General features: G+C 63.6%; 12 protein-coding genes across 12 annotated transcripts in view; 7 read left to right on the top strand and 5 right to left on the bottom strand.

Moving 5' to 3' along the window:
* AMSG_01675 (uncharacterized protein) overlaps positions 1-1,032 on the bottom strand; it is a gene marked incomplete at its 5' end in the record, with an annotated part of 1,798 nt that extends 766 nt beyond the window's left edge. The window contains 2 exons of the mRNA XM_013906267.1: positions 12-438; positions 1,024-1,032. Coding sequence (XP_013761721.1) covers positions 12-438; positions 1,024-1,032 — 436 coding nt within the window. The remainder of the gene's footprint in view (positions 1-11; positions 439-1,023) is intronic.
* Positions 1,033-2,264: 1,232 nt separating this feature from the next.
* On the top strand, positions 2,265-3,361 carry AMSG_01673 (uncharacterized protein). The gene has a single exon (XM_013906266.1). The coding sequence runs from the start codon at positions 2,301-2,303 to the stop codon at positions 3,351-3,353; it is 1,053 nt and encodes a 350-aa protein (XP_013761720.1). The 5' UTR covers positions 2,265-2,300; the 3' UTR covers positions 3,354-3,361.
* Positions 3,362-3,603: 242 nt separating this feature from the next.
* On the top strand, positions 3,604-5,583 carry AMSG_01672 (acid phosphatase; the record flags this gene model as incomplete). The annotated part of the gene is made up of 1 exon (XM_013906265.1): positions 3,604-5,583. One exon carries the CDS (start codon positions 3,604-3,606, stop codon positions 5,581-5,583), a length of 1,980 nt encoding a protein of 659 aa, XP_013761719.1.
* A 285-nt stretch (positions 5,584-5,868) lies between these two features.
* Positions 5,869-8,484, top strand: AMSG_01671 (Gln-Glu non-discriminatory tRNA synthetase; the record flags this gene model as incomplete). The annotated part of the gene is made up of 2 exons (XM_013906264.1): positions 5,869-6,018; positions 6,274-8,484. The coding sequence occupies exons 1-2, from the start codon at positions 5,881-5,883 to the stop codon at positions 8,482-8,484; spliced, it is 2,349 nt and encodes a 782-aa protein (XP_013761718.1). The 5' UTR covers positions 5,869-5,880.
* An 803-nt stretch (positions 8,485-9,287) lies between these two features.
* On the bottom strand, positions 9,288-9,884 carry AMSG_01670 (uncharacterized protein). The gene is made up of 2 exons (XM_013906263.1): positions 9,791-9,884; positions 9,288-9,625 (listed from the first exon to the last, which is right to left on the bottom strand). Exons 1-2 carry the CDS (start codon positions 9,862-9,864, stop codon positions 9,412-9,414), a joined length of 288 nt encoding a protein of 95 aa, XP_013761717.1. The 5' UTR covers positions 9,865-9,884; the 3' UTR covers positions 9,288-9,411.
* A 253-nt stretch (positions 9,885-10,137) lies between these two features.
* AMSG_01669 (50S ribosomal protein L20) lies at positions 10,138-10,697 on the top strand (the record flags this gene model as incomplete). The annotated part of the gene is made up of 1 exon (XM_013906262.1): positions 10,138-10,697. One exon carries the CDS (start codon positions 10,138-10,140, stop codon positions 10,675-10,677), a length of 540 nt encoding a protein of 179 aa, XP_013761716.1. The 3' UTR covers positions 10,678-10,697.
* Positions 10,675-11,897, bottom strand: AMSG_01668 (uncharacterized protein). Its single transcript, XM_013906261.1, has 2 exons — positions 11,813-11,897; positions 10,675-11,670 (listed from the first exon to the last, which is right to left on the bottom strand). The coding sequence occupies exon 2, from the start codon at positions 11,668-11,670 to the stop codon at positions 10,735-10,737; it is 936 nt and encodes a 311-aa protein (XP_013761715.1). The 5' UTR covers positions 11,813-11,897; the 3' UTR covers positions 10,675-10,734.
* Positions 11,898-12,598: 701 nt separating this feature from the next.
* Positions 12,599-13,184, top strand: AMSG_01667 (uncharacterized protein). Its single transcript, XM_013906260.1, has one exon. The coding sequence runs from the start codon at positions 12,624-12,626 to the stop codon at positions 13,068-13,070; it is 447 nt and encodes a 148-aa protein (XP_013761714.1). The 5' UTR covers positions 12,599-12,623; the 3' UTR covers positions 13,071-13,184.
* Positions 13,185-13,429: 245 nt separating this feature from the next.
* Positions 13,430-14,956, top strand: AMSG_01666 (COP9 signalosome complex subunit 3; the record flags this gene model as incomplete). The annotated part of the gene is made up of 3 exons (XM_013906259.1): positions 13,430-13,611; positions 13,805-14,246; positions 14,288-14,956. 3 exons carry the CDS (start codon positions 13,430-13,432, stop codon positions 14,954-14,956), a joined length of 1,293 nt encoding a protein of 430 aa, XP_013761713.1.
* A 22-nt stretch (positions 14,957-14,978) lies between these two features.
* AMSG_01665 (zinc finger HIT domain-containing protein 1) lies at positions 14,979-15,527 on the bottom strand (the record flags this gene model as incomplete). The annotated part of the gene is made up of 1 exon (XM_013906258.1): positions 14,979-15,527. One exon carries the CDS (start codon positions 15,525-15,527, stop codon positions 14,979-14,981), a length of 549 nt encoding a protein of 182 aa, XP_013761712.1.
* Positions 15,528-16,561: 1,034 nt separating this feature from the next.
* Positions 16,562-17,119, top strand: AMSG_01664 (uncharacterized protein; the record flags this gene model as incomplete). Its single annotated transcript, XM_013906257.1, has 1 exon — positions 16,562-17,119. One exon carries the CDS (start codon positions 16,562-16,564, stop codon positions 17,117-17,119), a length of 558 nt encoding a protein of 185 aa, XP_013761711.1.
* A 187-nt stretch (positions 17,120-17,306) lies between these two features.
* AMSG_01663 (ubiquitin-conjugating enzyme E2 4) lies at positions 17,307-18,508 on the bottom strand. Its single transcript, XM_013906256.1, has 2 exons — positions 18,433-18,508; positions 17,307-18,161 (listed from the first exon to the last, which is right to left on the bottom strand). The coding sequence occupies exons 1-2, from the start codon at positions 18,466-18,468 to the stop codon at positions 17,412-17,414; spliced, it is 786 nt and encodes a 261-aa protein (XP_013761710.1). The 5' UTR covers positions 18,469-18,508; the 3' UTR covers positions 17,307-17,411.
* Between the last annotated feature and the right edge of the window lie 80 nt (positions 18,509-18,588).

Below are 18,588 nucleotides of genomic sequence, written 5' to 3'. Positions count from 1 at the left end.
CGTTTAAACACACAGTGGCTCGGGCGACTTGGTCCGCTCCGACCGCTCCTTGCGCTTGCGGCCGGACCGCGGCGCCGGGGACGCAGCCTCGGCCGGCTCCGCCGCCGGCTCTGCCGTCTTGGCCGTCGACGCCACCAGCGTCGACGACGAGCCCTTAGCCGGCGTTGAGAGCGTCGACGAGCCCGGCTGCAGTGTCTCGGCCTCCAGGTTGAGCAGATCGTCCTGCATGTCGTGCTGGAGGTTGTCGAGGAGGGTCAGGAGGTTGTTGGCCTTCTCGCGCCACGCGTTGGCCTCACGCTCGTCATCCGCATCCACATACGTCCGCGGCGGCGGCCGCAGCTTCAGCTCGCGGTTCTCGGCACGGAGCTTCTTCAGCTCGGCATCACGAGCCTCGAGCTTGGCCGACAGCTTGCGGTTCTCCTTGGTCAGGGCCTCGATCTACGGTGGTGATCGATCAAACGAGGGTGGGGGAGGAGGACGGGTGGGGGGGGGGTGAGGCAAGGGAGGAACAGAGAGGGAGGGCGACAGAGGCGGGGGCGGGGGTGGGGGGGTGGAGCGGGGGGAACGGGTGATGGGTGGACGGTGCGGGGGTAGTGGCAGCAGTGGGTGGCGGTGAAGGCTCGCGGAAAAAAAAGGTCATTTGCCACACCAGACTCTGATCATGATCAAGCCGGAACAGCAGAAGGCGGGGGAGGCGGGGAGGAGGGGGAGGGTGGGGAAGGAACTGGGTAGAGGGTAGCGGGGTTGGAGGGAAGGAGGGGGAGGTAAAGGACCCACAAAGTAGGTGACGGCTGTCTAGTGTCATCTCTCACGTACCTCACGCTGGAGCTGGGAGACTTGCTGTGGTGGGTGGTGAGTGCTTGGTAAGGCGGGGGGGGGGCATGCGTCGGTTGGTTTGGCAAGGGGTGGCGTGGTGGTGGTGGTCGCAAACACACTAGGAGAGAGAGAGAGAGAGGGGAGGGAAGGGAAGGGGAAGAGAAGGGAAAGGGGGAAGGAGGGAAGGGGGAGGGGAGGAGGGCGTACGTCAGACATGGCTGGGGAAGGTCTCGAGAGGGGTGGTCGTGCAGTGGTTGGCCGGGGCGGCTGGAGTGGCCGTCAGTGGCCGGGTGCGGCCCGCCAGAGAGCGGGAGAACGAACGAAAGCATCGAAACGGTAATCGATGGCAGGCAAAGCCAAAGTTTGGCTAATGGCGCAATCAGCGAGAGTCCCGAGTCAGAGACCGAGCCAGTGCGCAGACGGGACAAGCCGTGACGGCGGAAATGATGTCGATGCGACGCAACGATGACACTTGGGATGGTGGGCAAGATGGCGAGGTATTCAGCTTTATCCCTTTACGGTACGGAATGGACAAACTTGTCCATCGCGCAAGCCGCGCTCCGCGACGCACCGCAGACGTCGCAACGTCCATCAATCGCAGTGGAAGAGTAGTACAGTGTGTTAACGGCTGCTGTAGCCACTGGTGGGCTGCAACAGAACACAGTCGGCGATCCAGAGATGGACGCCGCGCGCGGCGCAAAGGGTCCGCGGCCGCGATCGCTCACCATGAAGCATCCGGCAGGCGAAGCGGCTCGCTGGGGAAGGTGGTGATGACGAGCAGCCGGTGCAGAGGGACGCTTCCGCTTGCGCGACGGCGCGGAGCTGACGGCGTCGGCACTGGCGGCGAGGGCGCGTAGCTGACGGCGTTGGCACTGGCGGCGAGGGCGTCGATAATGTCGTAAGGAAAAGCCACGCGAGCTATGGCGGGGCGTGGGATCGTGTTAGTGTAGAGCACGTACGCAGCGTCCAGAATCCAGTACAGGATGGCGTGCCACCACTTGCGCGGCCACGCCGACCGGCAAGCTCGTCCATCGCAAGGCGTCCTCGCGCTCTCCCGTCCGGCCGCTGTGTTCAACTCTGTCATACTCTCCTTCCCGGTCGTCGGGGTCGTCAACGGCAAGCTCCGCACCGTCCGCGCCCGCCGCTCTTCCGGATCGGCGCCGTACGGCACCTCGCGCGCCTCGCCCATGCTCCTCGGTCGGGCATCCTTCAGGCGGGCGTCCACGTGTCGGCCGCCATCACGTGCGGGCGCGCCTCCCACCGGGAAGTCAAGCATCAGCGAGATGTCCACTTTGAGACGCACGAGGACGCGTCCGAACGAGCGTACCGTTAAGGGATGAACGATCAGAGCTTGAAGTCAAGCATCGTAGTGAGCTTCGAATGCTCGCGGTAGAGGCCGCCACCGAGCAGGGGGACGCCGGTCGCGGGTGGGGCTACCTCTCTCACTCTTGCTCCCTCTCCTCTCCTCCCCCCGAGACGGAGCAATGCGTGGGTCTTCGTCGTCCACGCCGCCACCACGACGGAAGGAGCATGTGTTTGACGCCCGTGCGGTGCTTGCCAACGCGCTGAGCGCTGGTGAGGTGGCAGCCTTTGAGCGGCACGTCATCCGCCACGGGGTCACCACCCTCATCGCCGACTTGGTGGCGGCTGGTATCTCGGACGATGCCATCCAAAGGGTGGTATACGAGCTCGAGTCGCGCCCGCGAACTGTCGGCCTCATTGTCGAGCGCCACATCACAGAGGCCGAGCGACTGCGGTTCGAGGCCGTCGTCGCTGGCGGCAAGTCATCGCTGGGCAACGATCTGGCCGCCGCTGGCGTGGCTCCGGGCACCATCCGCAACATCCTGGTCGAGATCGAAAACACAAAGTACATGTTCCGCGTCCGCAAGGAGCTCGAGAGCGCCCTCGGCCCCGAGGCCTGGGCAGTCTTTCAGACCCACATCTTCACCAAGGGCAAGACCTCGCTGCCGGCCGATCTGTTCTCCGCCGGCGTCGTCTCGGCCGAAGACATCGAGCCCATCATGAGCAGGGTCCGCCTCGCCCGCATCGAGGCCGACAACGCCATTGCCGCCGCCACCCGCGGCCTCGCCGCCCCGCCGCCGCCGCCGCCCTCGCCGCCGCCGCCGCCCTCGCTCGCCTCGGTCCTCGAGCTTGTCCTTGACGCCAACGAAATGGCTGCGCTCGTGCATCACGTCGCCCGGAATGGCAAGGGTACACTCATGGGCGACCTCCGTGCGGCAGGCGTCTCCGAAGCCGCCATCGCTACCGTCATGGCTGCTGTCGCCGCCCCTCCCGAGCTCGACACCATCCTTGCCCACGAGCTCACCGTCTCCGAGCTCAAGGCGCTCCGCAGCTACATCGCTCGTCACGGAAAGACCTCGCTCACCGCAGACCTCACCGCCATCGGCGCCGCACCCACCCGCATTTCCGCCGTTGTCGAAGCCTGCGCCAACACCGCGGCCTCCCTCCGCGCCGCTCTTCCGCACAACCCCAACGCCAGCGCCTCGACCATCTCCACCTCGTCATCAACAGAGTAGCAAGCTCGAGTGATGGTGCCATTGTGTGCCGCATCCGACTCGACGCCGCACGCGGTGACATTGTCGGCGCTGCACCTGTCAAAAAAGCCAACCACTCCACTTGTGCCTGCACCAGAGAGCTGGCGACGTAGCCATGCCTGCAGCCACACTCATTTCCACCGCCATGGCCGGGGGATTACTCATAGCAGCAGGGTGGACAGCTACCGCTTGCTGTGGCGCTGGCCAAGTTGCAGGTGCAGCTGTGCTCGCCATGGGCCTCTCGCTCGCCCTCCTCGTGGTGCCGTACCCTGGTCTGGCGTACCCAGTCCTGACAGCAGTCACGGGCGCTGCATGCGTGTGGGCGGGAAAAGAAGTACTCGCTCGATGCAAGGCTCCAAGGGGATGGGAGGATGCGTTTGCCCGCGTTGGTCGTGCTCTGGGTGCAGATGGCTCCTCTGATCGTGCGCGTCATCCAGTTATTCATCAGCTGGGACGGGCGCTCATCGTCGTTGGCGCGCTCGCTACTCTCGGTCTGGACGCCTACTTTGACGGCAACGAGCCGACGAGCCAGGTATTGGCACTAGCTGTGGTAGGCATCGTGATGCTGGTGGTGGCGCTAACTGCTGCACTTGCAGGCCGGGCTTGGATCAATCCGGCTGGAGGATGGATCGCTGCCGCCGGAGCTGTCCAGCTGACGGTGGTCAACGCGCGGCGGCTGGTCATCCACGCGCTCGACCCATCGATCTCGGTGCTCCAGTGGTACGCGCTGGCGTATATTGGGTATCTGGTGTCGAGTGTCGAGTTGATGATGCGAGCGACGAGGACGTCGTCTGTGGCGGACGCCGGCCTCGGCTACCTCGTCTGTATCCGGGCGGCCACCGCGCTGCAGGGCATTGTTCTTGGCCGCGCTGCTGATGGCGCAGTGGTGTCGTCGACAGTGCTCCCAATTCTGGGCACGATAGCTATGACTGCCGGGCTCATCATGGTTTTCGCCATCTCGCGCAGCCTGGCGGCCAGCAGCGGCGAGGCGCCGCTGGTCGGCGTCGAGCTCTCGTCAGCATCGTCGACCTCATCAGCGTCGTCGGCCTCGGAGCTTTCGTCGTCGCGATTGTCGTCTATGCCAGCACGTGGGTCATGCTCGTGGGCGCGAGCTTGTTCCTTGTGTGCGCTGGCTGTGGCTGCAATTGTTGTGTACGGACTCGGGGTGATCATTCCGGTCTTTGCGCTATACCGCGGGTGCCCGGCATCCCACGGTCCGATTGCGGTTCATCCACCGCTGCCTGTCTTTAGTACGTCCAACGGCGGGCTTCCGCTCAACGCGACGATGGTTCACGGGAGCCACAACTCGTTTCATCTCCTCCCGCTCCCCAACTGGCCAGGCTACTCGACCGGCGCCGAGCACTGGCTGTATCAGCACGAGACGTTGGCGAACCAGCTGGCGCACGGTGCACGCGCGTTCGAGCTCGACGTTCACATGCGAGGCAGGTCCGCCGCAGTCTTCCACATTCAGCTGTGGGATGATCAAGCGAGCTGTAGCTGCCTGGTGGAGTGCCTTCGCGAGATGCTGGAGTGGTCGCTGGCGCACGAGGGTCACTCGCCGATATTTGTGCAGCTCGAGCTCAAGATTGACCTCAACGTGGACATTGTGCAGCAGATGGCTGGCGTTGGCATGGATGATCTTGTTGCTGTCGAAGAGATGATTCTCAGCGTGTGGGGCAACCGCGTGTTCCGGCCGGACGACTTGCGCGGTGGGTACGCGACGCTCACCGAAGCTGTGGCGCGTGCAGGCTGGCCTAGCCTCGACGCCATGCGCTCGCGCATTGTATTTGTTCTCGATGATACGGGCGCGGTGCGGGAGACGTACGCGGCGGGCTCGTCGAGTCTGGAAAACCGGGTCATGTTTACCCTCACTGACGGCGAGCTCGACGGGCGTGACGACCTCGCCTACGCCAAGTTTAACGATCCGCAGTTCGGATCGCTCATTGCCTCGGCCGCCCGCCGCGGCCTGATGATCCGGACCCGAGGCGATGTCAACGAAGACTTTACCCCGGCCGAGAAGGAGTCTCCCGCCCGGCTAGCCAACGCGCTCGCCTCGGGCGCCCACTTTATTTCGCTTGATTGGTTCATCGTCCGCAAGTGGACGACTGCCACCGCCGACGGAGCCGTCGTCGCCGCCGCCGGATGCAACGCCAACCCCGGCATGGGACCCACATGGCCCGATCGCCAGTGTGATGTGCTGTCGCAACTTTAGCCTGCCGCGACGCCGGGTTCGCCGTTGTTGAGGTCCGGCATGGGTCCATCATTGCCGGATCGTGGCTGCAACGTGGTCCGAAGACCTGTCGTCGTTGATGGCCAAAGGATGTGGCCATGGGTGGTGGTACCTTACTATGTAAAGAACGTTCGACGGCATCGACGGCATCGATGGCATCGACGCTGCCTTGGGCATCGAATTCTCCGACCTTCGATGGACGAGCAGCACGAAAGCCGACCGATGAGACGTGGAGGCGAGGTGGACAAGGACAAGCACCACTCGTCACCAAGGACCACCATGCCCACGTTTGTTGTGACCAAGTCGCCACTCGTGGAGGTTGTTGCCGCTGTTCTCAACGCTGTTCTCCCTACAACTGCTCGCATTACTCTCAACCAGACCGATGCCCATGCCAACGCCCCGCTGACCCTCACCCATGTACGAAGACAGGTCGTGGATGGAGGCAAAGAGCGCTCCGACTGCCACCACCAAGCACACACACACGCACACACACATGCACACACACATGCACACACACGCACACACACACACACACATGCACACACACGCACACATGCACATACTCCCACATCCCCTCCCCCCCCTCACTCTCCCCCCTCCTTCCCCCCCCCCCCCCCCCCCTCCCCCCTCCCCCCACCCCCCGCCCCTCTTCAACACACGGCTGCTGCACAGGACAATGGCGTGGAGACGGGACTGGTGGCTGTCACGCGGTTTATGATTACCGAGACAGGAGCTCCGCTGGATCTTCTTGGTGGAGATGATGCTGCAGTCCAGGCTGAGGTCGCCGGATGGATTGACTTTGAGCCGGCGGCGAGCGCGGAGCAGCTTGCGGTGGTGCTCGATGCTCACCTCACGCTGCGGACGTACATGGTGGGATACGCGCCGACGCTGGCGGATCTTGCGCTGTGGTTCCGGCTCCCGCTCAACGCGGACAAGGCTGCCACGCCGTTTGTGGCACGGTGGGTTGCCGGCCTCAACGCCATCCCCGAGTACGGGCGTGGAGTCAAGGGCAAGAAGGCGGCGGCCAAGGCGGCCAAGAAGGCAGCCAAGGCCGGCAAGGCCGGTAAGGGCGGTAAGGGCGGCAAGGGTGGAAAGGGCGGGAGCAGCAACAAGCCGCTGGACGTCCAGCTGGCCGAGCAGCAGGCGCTGCTGGCGGAGCTCCAGGCAAACGACCCGGAGAACAAGGGCGCGATGAAGCGGGCCGAGGGCCTCATCAAGACGCTGACCAAGCGGATTGAGGCGGCAGCGGCCAAGGAGGCGGCGGCTGCGGCTGCGGCTGCCGACGAGGCGGCGCCGTCCAACTACATGGAGCTGCCGGATGCGGTGGACGGGCAGGTCGTGACGCGGTTCCCGCCGGAGCCGTCTGGGTACCTGCACATCGGGCACTCCAAGGCTGCGCTGCTCAACGCGCACTACGCTAAGCAGTACAACGGCAAGCTGCTCATCCGTTTCGACGACACCAACCCGTCGAAGGAGCGCGACGAGTTTGTGGACAACATTCTGGCGGATCTGGCGACGCTCGGCATTGTGGGCGACGCCATGTCGCACACCTCGGACCACTTTGAGCTCATCCAGGGCTACGCCGAGACGATGATCAAGAAGGGCCTGGCGTACGTGGACGACACGCCTGTGGACGTCATGCGCGAGGAGCGGATGAACCGTGTCGAGTCTGCGGCGCGCGGCAACAGCGTGGAGCGCAACCTCGAGCTGTGGGCACACATGCTGGCGGGCGACGAGACCGGGCTGGCGTGCTGCCTGCGCGGCAAGGTGGACATGAGCGCCAACAACGCGTGCATGCGCGACCCTGTGTTCTACCGGTGCAACCTCACGCCGCACCTTCGGACCGGGACCCAGTACAAGGCGTACCCGACGTACGACTTTGCCTGCCCGATTGTCGACTCGGTCGAGGGCGTGACCCACGCGCTGCGGACCAACGAGTACCATGACCGCAACGAGCAGTACTACTGGGTGGTGGACGCGCTCGAGCTGCGCAAGCCGCTGGTGGCCGAGTACTCGCGGCTCAACTTTGAGTACACCGTCATGTCGAAGCGCAAGCTGCAGTGGTTTGTCGACCAGGGCCTTGTCGAGGGCTGGTTCGACCCGCGGTTCCCCACCGTGCAGGGCATCATGCGGCGCGGGCTGACGCTCGAGGCTCTGTGGCAGTTTATCGCCTCGCAGGGCGCGTCGCTCAACACCAACACTCACTCGTGGGACAAGCTCTGGGCCATCAACAAGAAGATCATCGATCCGGTCATTCCGCGGCACGTGGCTGTGCCCGTCGACTCGCGCGCGGTCCTCACCCTCACCAACGTGGCAACGACCCTGGTGGCGACCAAGCCGGCGCACCCCAAGAACCCAGAGGTTGGAACCAAGAGCGTGGTCTACTCGTCCAAGGTCTACGTCGAGGTCGAGGATGCCGCGCGGTGCTCGCCGGGCGAGGAGGTCACCCTCCTCACCTGGGGCAACGCCATCATCGATGAGGTCAACACCGCCGCCGACGGTACCATCTCGCTCGTCGGCCACCTTCATCTCGAGGGCAACCCGAAGGACACCAAGATCCGCATGACTTGGCTCTCCGCCGAGCCGCAGTACACGGTTGCCGCCAAGCTCGTCGAGTACGACCACATTATCACCAAGTCCTCGCTCGACCAGAACGACAATGTCGCTGACCTCGTCCGCGACCCGTCCAAGTTTGTCACCGACGCCGTCGTCGACGCCAACGTCGCCGCCCTCCCCAAGGGCGCCCGTCTCCAGTTTATGCGTCGCGGCTACTTTATCGTCGACAAGCCGTACCAGTCCGAGTCGTCGCCTGCCGAGCTCATCTACATTCCCGATGGCAAGCAGTCCAAGGGCTCCGTCCTCTCCTCCAAGGTCACCCTCTGACCCTTGACGGTACGCTCGTTCGGACGCGTTGTTGTGCGCGTCTCAAAGTGAACAATTCGATGATGCTTGACTTCCCGGTGGAAGGCGAGCCCGCACGTGATGGCGGCCGACACGCAGACGCCCGCCTGAAGGATGCCCGAGTTGACGTCGCCGTGACGGACGCCCGGTCGCACGCGCGAGGCGCCGTGCGGCACCGATCCGGAAGAGCGGCGGGCGCGGACGGTGCGGAGCTTGCCGTTGACGACCCCGACGACCGGGAAGGAGAGTATGACAGAGTTGAACACAGCGGCCGGACGGGAGAGCGCGAGGACGCCTTGCGACGGACGAGCTTGCCGGTCGGCGTGGCCGCGCAAGTGGTGGCACGCCATCCTGTACTGGATTCTGGACGCTGCGTACGCGCTCTACACTAACACGATCCCACGCCCCGCCGTAGCTCGTGTGGCTTTTCCTTACGACATCATCGACGCCCTCGCCGCCAGTGCCAACGCCGTCAGCTCGCGCCCTCGCCGCCAGTGCCGACGCCGTCAGCTCGCGCCCTCGCCGACTGTTTTCTGTTGTGGCAGCCATTAACACATTGTACTACTCTTCCACTGCGATTGATGGACGTTGCGACGTCTGCGGAGCGTCGCGGAGCGCGGCTTGCGCGATGGACAAGTTTGTCCATTCTGTACTGTAAAAGGAGGAAGCGGTCAGTCGCCGAAGAGCTGCCCAATCACCGCCCGCACGCCTCCCGTGCGCTGCTCGCACGCCGTAAACGCGGCTCTCGCCAACCACTCCCCTTGCGCCTGTGCGTGTGCGTGTACGTGTCCGTCACAGCTACTTTATCGCCGACCAGCCGTGTACTCCTCTGGGCTATCGCCTGCCGATCACATCCACTCTGCCGAGAGCAAGCAGGGTGGATAAGCCACATCACAAGCCCGCCTCCGTCTACGCAGCGTTGTCAATGCGCTGCTGAGTCCCGCGAATAGCATACAGCACGTCATCAACCGAGCCAGCCTCGGGACCAAACGTCTCCTTGGCGCCATTGGTGTACTCGACAACCACCGATGCCGGCTCGTCGCCGGTCGTCACCTCGGCCGCCACGGCGCACTTTGAGTTGGACGCCTTGGCCGAGTCGGTCACCACCCGGTTGAGCAGCAGCCTGTGTCCCTCCAACACATACACATACACATACCCCCGCACACACTGTGAGTCTTTCCGTGACGTTGGCTACGCCATGGCTCTCCTGCAGGCGATGCGCTCGCCGGCCGAGACCGGCCCGAGAAAGGCCGTGGCGATCATCCTCGGGCGAGCTTGGGGCACGTACCGTGCCATCTGGGCCTCCTTGCCCAGGGCAGGATTGAACCGCACGCTGAGCGACGCAATGTGGCGCAGTGCCATCGTTATGCGAGCAGAGAACAGAGTTGGGTGTGGCCCCAGCATGGCCAGTGCAGCCGTGGTGGGCGGTGGTGGGCGGGGTGACCGGCGGTCTTGATCAACCCTGTCGGTCAGCAAAAGGCCGTGAACGCTCCATCTCCCAATTGCGCAGCGAGGGTGGGGAGGGGACGGAGCTGAGACCCAGCACACGACTCTGCGAGGCAGGGATAGCGAGAGAGGATGCTGCGCAGCGTGACATGGACTACAGGGCGTGCTGGCGTGGTGGGAGCAGGAGCTATGGCATTGGCGGCGAGAGGAGGAGGTGGCGGCGGCTCGCGGACGGCGGCGACGACGGCGGCCAAGCACCGCAAGGTGCTCAAGATGACCAAGGGCTACTACGGGCGGTCAAAGAACACGTTCCGCGCGGCGCGGCGGCGGCTGGACAAGGCCATGCAGTACGCGTACCGTGACCGGCGGACAAAGAAGCGCGAGTTCCGCAAGTCGTGGGTCCGTACCGTCTCGGCCGCCGCCCGCGAGCACGGCGTCCGCTACGGCGAGCTTGTCCACGCGCTCGACACCGCTGGCGTCGTCCTCAACCGCAAGATCCTCGCAGAGCTCGCCGTCACCGAGCCGGCTTCGTTTGCTGGTCTGGTTGACGTCGTCCGCCCGGCTGTTGTCGACACCCGCGCCGCTGCGGTCGTCAAGTCGACAGAGGCCAATGCTCGTGAGCGTGCCCGCCGCGATGCCCGCTCCAAGGACGCCCCTGTGGAGGAGTACACTCTGGACGAGGTTCTAGATGCCGTCCGCGCTGCCAATCAGGCTGCGGCATCAGGGTAGGAGTGTAAAGCTTTAGGTAGTAGACGGGGGATCCTTAGCGGACAGAGCAAACGTGCGTCACTCGTGCGAGGCGCTGGCAGTTCCCGGCCGCGATAGCCCAGAGCCCATCATCGAGGCGGTGAGGGCATCGATGGTGAGCCAGCCCGCGTCAGGCCCAGCAAAGTACACCACATTATTGAATGTGGTGTCGAGCTCGGCCTGGAAGCGCTCGCAGATGCCGACGCGGACGCAGGCGGGGAGCGGAGCGTCGACGGCACCGATGAGATGCGCCGGCACGTTGCGCGCCGTGCTGGAGATCCGCGCCATCATCAACCGCTCGCCGGGCACGGGCGAGCCAGCGGCGGCATCGACCTGGTCAACCATCCATGATGCTGCGCCGAGAACCGCCGACGCTGCAGAGGGGTCCAACCCCTCTGTCGTCCGCAGCTGAAACGGTGAGACTGCAGACATGCCTTTCTCCGACGCCGGCGAGCCGTAAGGCGTCCATGGCCGCGCTGCCGGCGACGGAGAGCTCGCCGTCGGTGATCGCAGCGCGCCCAATCCGTCCACGGCTGCCGCCGCCGCCACAGCTGGTCCGGGTCCAGCCCACGCCACCGATGGGCTTGATGGCGAGCCTGATGGGTGGGCAAACGCCCGCGCCGCAGCAGGTGGTGAGCCAGACGGAGAGCCGCCCGACCCGCTCCATGCCGCGGTAGGCGACAGCGATGGCTGCGAGCCTGCGCTCACCACATCAGCCGAGACCGGTGACGTTGGTGACGCGGATGCGTACAAGGCCGATCCGCGGGTGCGGACCGTGGGACGAGGACGGCGACGAGCCGAGTGACGTTGGGCAGGGAGTGGGCGCGACGGCGACGGCGATGGCGACAGCGATGGCGACGGCGATGGCAGAGGCAAAGGGTGTGAGGCATGGACCGGAGAGGGTGGAGGCTCCTTAGCCTTGTCAACAACCACTTCTTCGCCTGTGGAAGGGTTGGTGATGCGTATGCGAGTCATCTGCGCGTGTTTGGTGGAAGGGGGAGGGGTGAGTGTGGGCAGAGGAATGTTCCATGACGGAGGAAGGAGGGTGTGGAGGGGATGGGGACGGTGAGGAGGGTAGGACAGAGGGATAAAGTCGAGAGGGGGTGAGGGGACTTACATGTGGGTGGAGGGGGGGTACGAGGGGGGTGAGTGAATTGTTGGGGTCGTGAAGAGGGTTAGGGCAAGGAGGGGAGGTGGGGTGGTGGGGTGGGGGGGGAGGTAGGGTGGAAGTTGTTGTGGTGGAAGCTTTGCCGACATGACAACATAGCGGAATTGGGAGGAGGGAAGATCCTCGAGGGGGATGTCGGGATGGAGACGATGGAGGGAAAGGAGGGGGGGGGTAAGAAGAGGGGGAGATGAGAGATACTACAGTGGCTCCATTGCAATGGCGGAAGCAGGTGATCGGAAAGGCAGGGGTGTATCGCGGTGGCTGTCGGGGGAGAAAAAGTGTGGTGTTTTGTGGTGGCGGGCGAGCGACAATGGGAAGATGTACGGCAAGATGGGAAGGTGGAGCGGGGTAAGGAGGAGGAAGAGTGATTTGTTTCCTCTCTAGTCAGATTGATGGCAAAGCGGTTTGTGTCGTGTTGCAAACAGGATGAGCAAGAGCCCTTAGCCCAAGCAAGAGGAAGAGTGTGTTGTACACAACTTTAATTGCGATCCGAGCTAGATCCCGGGAGGATACATCGACGTTGAAAAGGGCCGCAACATGACGGCACAACAATCAAGATTTTGCAAACCATTGTCAGAGTCTAGCCTTGGGTTGCTGGTTATCTAGTTCTGGCTGTAGTAGCCTGTCCTGCGCAGCCTATCTCTTCCCGAGCATCCACTCGCCAACACGTCGACACGCATTTTTCGGCAGCGGGGACTGGCGGGGGCAAAGCGGGAGGACGGGGTGGACGGAGGGCAGCACCACCTCACTCTCGCACACCATGTCTTGTAGCCACGCAGTGTTTATCCCGTCGTCCGCCGACTCGGTCTGGGCCACCATTCGGTCGTTCCACGACCTCTCGTGGGCGCCCAACGTGGTGACGTCATGCGAGGGCGACGGCGAGCCGACAACGGTCGGGGCCACTCGGGTCATCAACGGTGTCTTTGCCGAGACGCTCACTGTCTTTGATGACGAGGGCAAGACCTTCTCGTACCGCATCGACGACGGCCCGGGCACGCCTGTTGCCTCTGATCTCCAGACCGGCGAGTACATCGGAACCGTCCGGGTCATCGAGATCAACGCCGGGCCTGAGGCCGCAGACGGTGCCTGCGTCGTCGAGTGGACCTCATCGTACTCGACTGTTGACAACGCCGCCGTCAAGACCGTCTGTGATGGCATTTACCACGCTCTCCTCAACGAGATGCGTAACTCGTGCGCGTCGGCCTAATCACACACACACACACCCTGGGCGCGAGAGCAGCCTGATCCGTTTTTCATCACTGTGACCACAGGCCAACCACCCACAGGCCAGACAACGTGGAATAAACCCATTGGATCGTGATGGCCGCTGTCCTCTGCCCGTCCAACCGCCCGCCTGCTCCTCCGCTCCCACGCCAGCCGGCAGCCTTCTTTCGGGCACAGGCAGCCGAGAGCCGACCCCCTTCTGTTGCCTCTTCCCCTCTCCCACCCCACCCCCCTCCCCTCCACCACATACACAACCACAACCACTTCTCTCCACCCCTCCCCACCCGCCCCACCCCACACACACATACACATACTCCACCTCCACACATCCTCTCTTTCGCCATGGACGTGGAGACGCTGACGCAGTCCATTCTCGCTCGGTCGTCGAACCTTGCCGAGCTCAAGGCTCTGGCCAAGCACCTCAAGTCCTCGTCGTCGCTGCTGAAGGACGCGGTCGACGAGCTTCCTGGCGCCCTGGAAGAGCTTGACTTTACCACACACACCCTCGGTGCTCTCTATATCTTGTACGTCCCTTCTTTGCCTTGCCCTCGCCGCACAAAGACGGTCGCCATCGCGATCACGATCGCGATCGCGATCGTGATCGCCTGCCTCCGAACAACCAGGGTGCAGGAAAAGGGCGTGAAACTCACTCTGACTCGGACGACGGCAACTCTGGCGACGATGATGTCGACGGTGGTTGGGGGGAGGGGGAAACAGTGTGGCCTATGGCCAGGCGCGCAAGGACAATGTGAGCCAGGATGATGTGACCAACGTAACCAACTTTGTGCTGGCGGCTGACAAGGAGCAGCTCGAGCTCGCGCCCGAGGCATGCGCGGGGCTGGTGAAGGTTCTGAGCCGGATGGGCAAGGTGCACGGGGGTAAGGCGGTCATCCGCCCACTGATGGAGCTGGCGCGCAAGCTTCCGGGCGTGGTCAACGAGGCGCATCCAGAGCTGATGCTGGCGTGCATCCGATCGGCGTGCTACGCCGTCGGGTTCAAGAGCTGGCTCGCGACGCCGGTGGACGAGCTCGAGCCGGGAGCGAGCCAGCTGCGGCCGCGCGAGCTGCTGCAGTACCTGTACTACGCAGGCGTGGTGTGCATCGGATGCAAGGAGTACGGCGAGGCGCTCGACGCGTTCACGCTGCTGTTCTCGGTCCCGGTCCGCGCAGTGTCGGCCATCTTTATCACCGCGTCAAAAAGTACGTGCTCGCTTCGCTGCTCGAGCACGGCAAGGTTGTGCCGCTGCCCAAGTATGTGCCGGATATGGTGGCAAGGCACCTGCGTGCGTTTGGCGAGGCGTATGACGCGCTGGCGGCAGCGTTTGCGGGCGGAGAGCCCGAAGCGCTTGACGCCGCACTCGTCGAGCACGGCCCGGCGCTGGTCGACGACGGGAACTGGGGTCTGGCCAAGCTCGCCCGCCACGCGCTCACCCAGCGCCGCATCCACGATCTCACCGCCACCTACGTCACGGTCTCGTTGGAGTCCATCGCGGCGTCGGTCGGCCTCGCCTCACCCGACGACGCCCTCGTCCACGTCCTCGCCATGATCCGCCGCGGGCAGATCCACGCCTCGGTCAACGAGGCCACCGGCATGGTTCAGTTCCACGCCGATCCCGAGACCTTTGACGATGCCCGCACCATGCGCAAGCTCCACGAGACGATCGCCGCCTGCGCCGACCTCACCCGCAAGGTCCGCAACCTCGACACAGACCTCTACCTCGATCCGCAGTACATCTACAAGGCCGAGCTCGCCCACAAGACCCGCGGTGCCGGTGAGCTGGAGGACCACTTTGCGGCCACCATCGGCGCCTCGATCGAGCGCGAGGAGTCGACCCCAGGCTCATCGTCCAGTCGCCACGCTCCGTACTAAATCCGGACTAAGGGCGCCAGCATTACCGCTTGTAGCTCGTGCACCGCGACTCGCTGTGGATGGCAAGACACGCAAGCTGGCAGTAGCGTACACCGCAGACGGTGCAAGTGTACGGGCCGATGAGTCCGCAAACGTCGCAAAAGGCGCGCGGTGGCTCGCGTGAGCTGCGGGCACGGACCGTGAGGTAGTTGGGCTTGTGGCTGGCGGCTACGTCAGGCAAGCCACCCAGCTCGGCCACATACCGAGAAAACACCTTGCCGTAGTTCCTCTTGGCTTGCACAATGGCCCGATGCTTGGCACGATCCTTGGCCGCACCCTTCTTTCCAGCCACCCCGTAGACCGACGAGACCATGTCGGCGCCGCCGTCGAGCGGCAGCGTCTCCAGCTCCGTATGGACCTTTGCATTGTTCATCTCCAGCGCAGCAAGCCTCGCCTGGACCCGTCGTGCCCGGCTCCGCAGCGGCACCACCGCAGCTCGTCCACCCGACCGCAGCGCCTTGCGCTTGCTCCCGCTCCGTCCACCCAACCCGACAGCGGTATAGCCGCCAGCAGCAGCCGGCACAAAGCTCATAGGCACCACAGCAGGCAACTCAAGCAGCCCACCATCCTCCCCGCCTCGCTTCCGCTTCCGGCTAGTCGTAGACGCACGCGGCGTTCGCTTCACCCGCCGCGGCATGAATGAACTGCTCTCAGTCGAGTGTTGCAGCTGCCACTGCCGCTGCCCCTGCCCGCTGCTTGCTGCTCGCTGCCCGCGGTCCACGAGCTGGTGCCACAGCTGCGTCGAGTCGCCCGGTTGGCATAGCGACACAAACTGATCTGGCCATGGTGCCTGCCATGGATAGCCAGGAGACTGGATCAGCCAGTTAGATTAGGTGGGACGTGGAGAGAGGAGAGGAGGAGGCGGCTGGACGGGAGAGTCTGTGAGGCAACGTCGGTGGCTGACGGTGGATGATCAAGGGCAGGAGAAATGGAGGAGGGTGTAGGGACGATCTGCGGTTGTGTACGGTGTCTTGTTCCCAACAAAGGTTAAAAATAAGAGTATGACATTGAATTGGTAGTATGGTGTGGTGGATGAGGTGTAACAGACAGCGGATCAGCGTGTGATGGCCGTCATCAGGTGATGCAGCGACGACGAATGATCAGCCGAAACCGGTCCTCGTCGCCGGCAAGGGACAAAGAGAGAGACCCATGGAACACCATCTTCTACCTTTGCCTGTAGACAGAGTATCTTTACCACCTCATACTACTCATCAACACCATGATCGTGTCCGTCAAGAAGGAGTGGGCCCTGCTTGCCTCCTTTAGCGTCTGCGCCCATCATGCCATCGTGCACCCCCAGCAAGTCGGCAGTCGGGCAGTTCGGGCACTGACGGGTGACTCGAGTGTGGTGAGGCAGCGGGCAGACCAGTGACAGGGCGACGACAAGCGCCACGGTCACCACACCTCTTCCTCTTCCCGAGAACAAGAGTAATGGGACGACGAGTGGTGCGGCAGCGACTGGGCAAGGCGGAGGCAGGACGACGTGCGGCTGTGCTGACAGCCATTGTCCTGGGTGGCTGCATCCTCGTCGGCTGGCTCGTCCTCTACACCCCACCTGTTGATCGTATGGCTCTGCTTGCTGCTGCTGCTTCTGCTCCTGCCATCTACCAGAGCAATCTGGTGGTGCCGATTGTTGACGTTTATCCAGATGCAGCCATCGCTGTTGCCCGTGATGCGCCTCTCGCGAGTTCAGATGCCCGCGGCGCTGTCATCAAGGCTGCCCTGCCTGACTCGGCCCTGCCCAGCGAGGCGCATGTGCTGTACTCGAAGCGCGGTGCCCGCCGGTCTGGAGACCTTCATCCTATGGCTCAGTATGACTATGTGGTCTCGGGCCGGGCGCTCGTCACGCGCATGGCTTTTCAGGAGATCGGCTTCCGCGATGGCCAGGCTGTCGGCTCGCGCATCGAGACCAAGGCCTCTTACGGTCCGGGTGAGACCATTGTCATCGACCCGCACACGCCGCATGTCTTTGAGTTTGACGCAGATACCGTCATGCTCGAATGGTGGGCCCGCGAGCCCGGGTTGCACCCGCTGCGCGACGGCTACTACTACATCCCCTACCGCGCTGAGATCGATCCCACGTTCAAGAGCTATCTTGCCGACCACGGCCTCGCCTCGCGGTAGCTCGGCTCTCTCGCGAATGACCAAGCCTCACGCTTGTATCGGGCCAGAATGCCCTTTGTCCCGCTCGACTTGCCTCCGCACGCACACCCACTCCGCTCTTGGCTGTGTAGTAAGCTCTGTAGCCCGATGCGCGGCACACTTGCACACCTGCACACCTACACAAGACACCCAATGGTAAAACGGGAGCGCACCACATCAACGCGTTTGCTGGAAAAAAAGTCAGCTGTGCATCAGATGGTCTTTGGTGGCTTTGCGCGTGCATCTCAAGCACGACGATGGGTTTTGCCCGCGGTCACATAGCCGAGCTCAAGCCCGAGACCGGATCAGGGGTGAAAACGCTGCCATCGTCTCCATCGTTACTCTGACCACCACAATCTGAGGCGTCTACAGCGTCTATAGCTTCCTTGCCCTTGCCCTTGTTCTTGTTCTTGCTCTTGTTCTTGCTCTTGCGCTTGCTCTTGCGCTTACGCTTAGCCTGCGCGTTGGACGCAGCCGAGGTTTTGGCATCCACCTTGGCCCTGGCTTTGGCCGCCTTGGCTGCGACTCGCTCCGCCTTTTCGCGCTTGGTCATGCGGCGCCACTGCGGCGGCTTCTGCCTGTGATCAAACGAAACGCCAAGCGGCGGCTTGTTGCCGACCGCAAACCGAAGAGTCCACTCACGGGCGATCCCATTGTATCGGCGCGGATCAGACTTGTACACCTTAGCAATGGAGAGGACAAGCGGATCGTCGGGGTTGGGTTCGCCCAGCAGCGAGGCGATGGACATGATGAGCTGCGACATGCGGAGCGCCGGCGACCACTGGTCCTTGAGCAGATCGAGACAGATCGCGCCCTCGGCGTTGATGTTGGGGTGATAGATGCGGGTGAGGAACTTGACTCTCGGTGGCGTAAACGGATAGTTGTGCGAGAACGTGATGTCCAGGAAGAACGTCCCGCCATCGTACGGTGTTCCGTGAGGCCCATCCATCTTGGCCACCCAATGCGCCGGCGAGTCGACCGTCCGCACCTGGACCGACTCGTCACCCGCCAGCAACTCGAGCTCCTGCCGCATCCGACATCACATCGTGATGAGTTTCTTCCGAAGCTGGTCCATGGACCCCTTGGTGCCGATGATCGCTCGAAGATGGCCTCAAAAACACTCCCCATTATCATCGGCCTGCACGCATGGAACACTCTCCGCAGTTTCACGTGCACAAGTCAGGAACAACTCCGGGAACAACACCCGCTCTTGCCACGCGCATGGCCCCCACACATCGCGATGGAATCGATGTTCCGACCGCCCACCCCAACTTTTCCCTATCCTCCATGCCTACCTTGGTGATTCGCTTCTTTCCGGCGCTTCCGGGCATTACCGGTCCCTGGCACCGACGCGGCGTGTGAGAGGCGTGTGCCACTCGGGCACCCGTCGACTCTGCCCGATCCCGCCCGATCGCATCCGTGTCGCGAGTCTGACACCTTCGCCACGGCTC

This window comes from Thecamonas trahens (assembly GCF_000142905.1).
Source record: "Thecamonas trahens ATCC 50062 unplaced genomic scaffold supercont1.6, whole genome shotgun sequence".
Taxonomy (NCBI): domain Eukaryota; order Apusomonadida; family Apusomonadidae; genus Thecamonas; species Thecamonas trahens.
The sequence above is the reverse complement of the archived record's forward strand: the minus strand, read 5'-3'. Positions and strand labels throughout refer to the sequence as shown.

What these genes read in the sequence shown, in the direction of transcription:
- AMSG_01673 (XM_013906266.1), top strand. Translation starts at nt 2,301, where the DNA reads ATGCGTGGGTCTTCGTCGTCCACGCCGCCACCACGACGGAAGGAGCAT.
- AMSG_01663 (XM_013906256.1), bottom strand. Translation starts at nt 18,468, where the DNA reads ATGCCCGGAAGCGCCGGAAAGAAGCGAATCACCAAG. An exon ending in GAAAGAAGCGAATCACCAAG is followed by an intron (nt 18,162 to 18,432) that starts GTAGGCATGGAG and finishes CGGATGCGGCAG; the next exon opens with GAGCTCGAGTTGCTGGCGGG.
- AMSG_01668 (XM_013906261.1), bottom strand. Translation starts at nt 11,670, where the DNA reads ATGACTCGCATACGCATCACCAACCCTTCCACAGGCGAAGAAGTGGTT.
- AMSG_01670 (XM_013906263.1), bottom strand. Translation starts at nt 9,864, where the DNA reads ATGGCACTGCGCCACATTGCGTCGCTCAGCGTGCGGTTCAATCCTGCC. An exon ending in AAGGAGGCCCAGATGGCACG is followed by an intron (nt 9,626 to 9,790) that starts GTACGTGCCCCA and finishes GGAGGGACACAG; the next exon opens with GCTGCTGCTCAACCGGGTGG.
- AMSG_01667 (XM_013906260.1), top strand. Translation starts at nt 12,624, where the DNA reads ATGTCTTGTAGCCACGCAGTGTTTATCCCGTCGTCCGCCGACTCGGTC.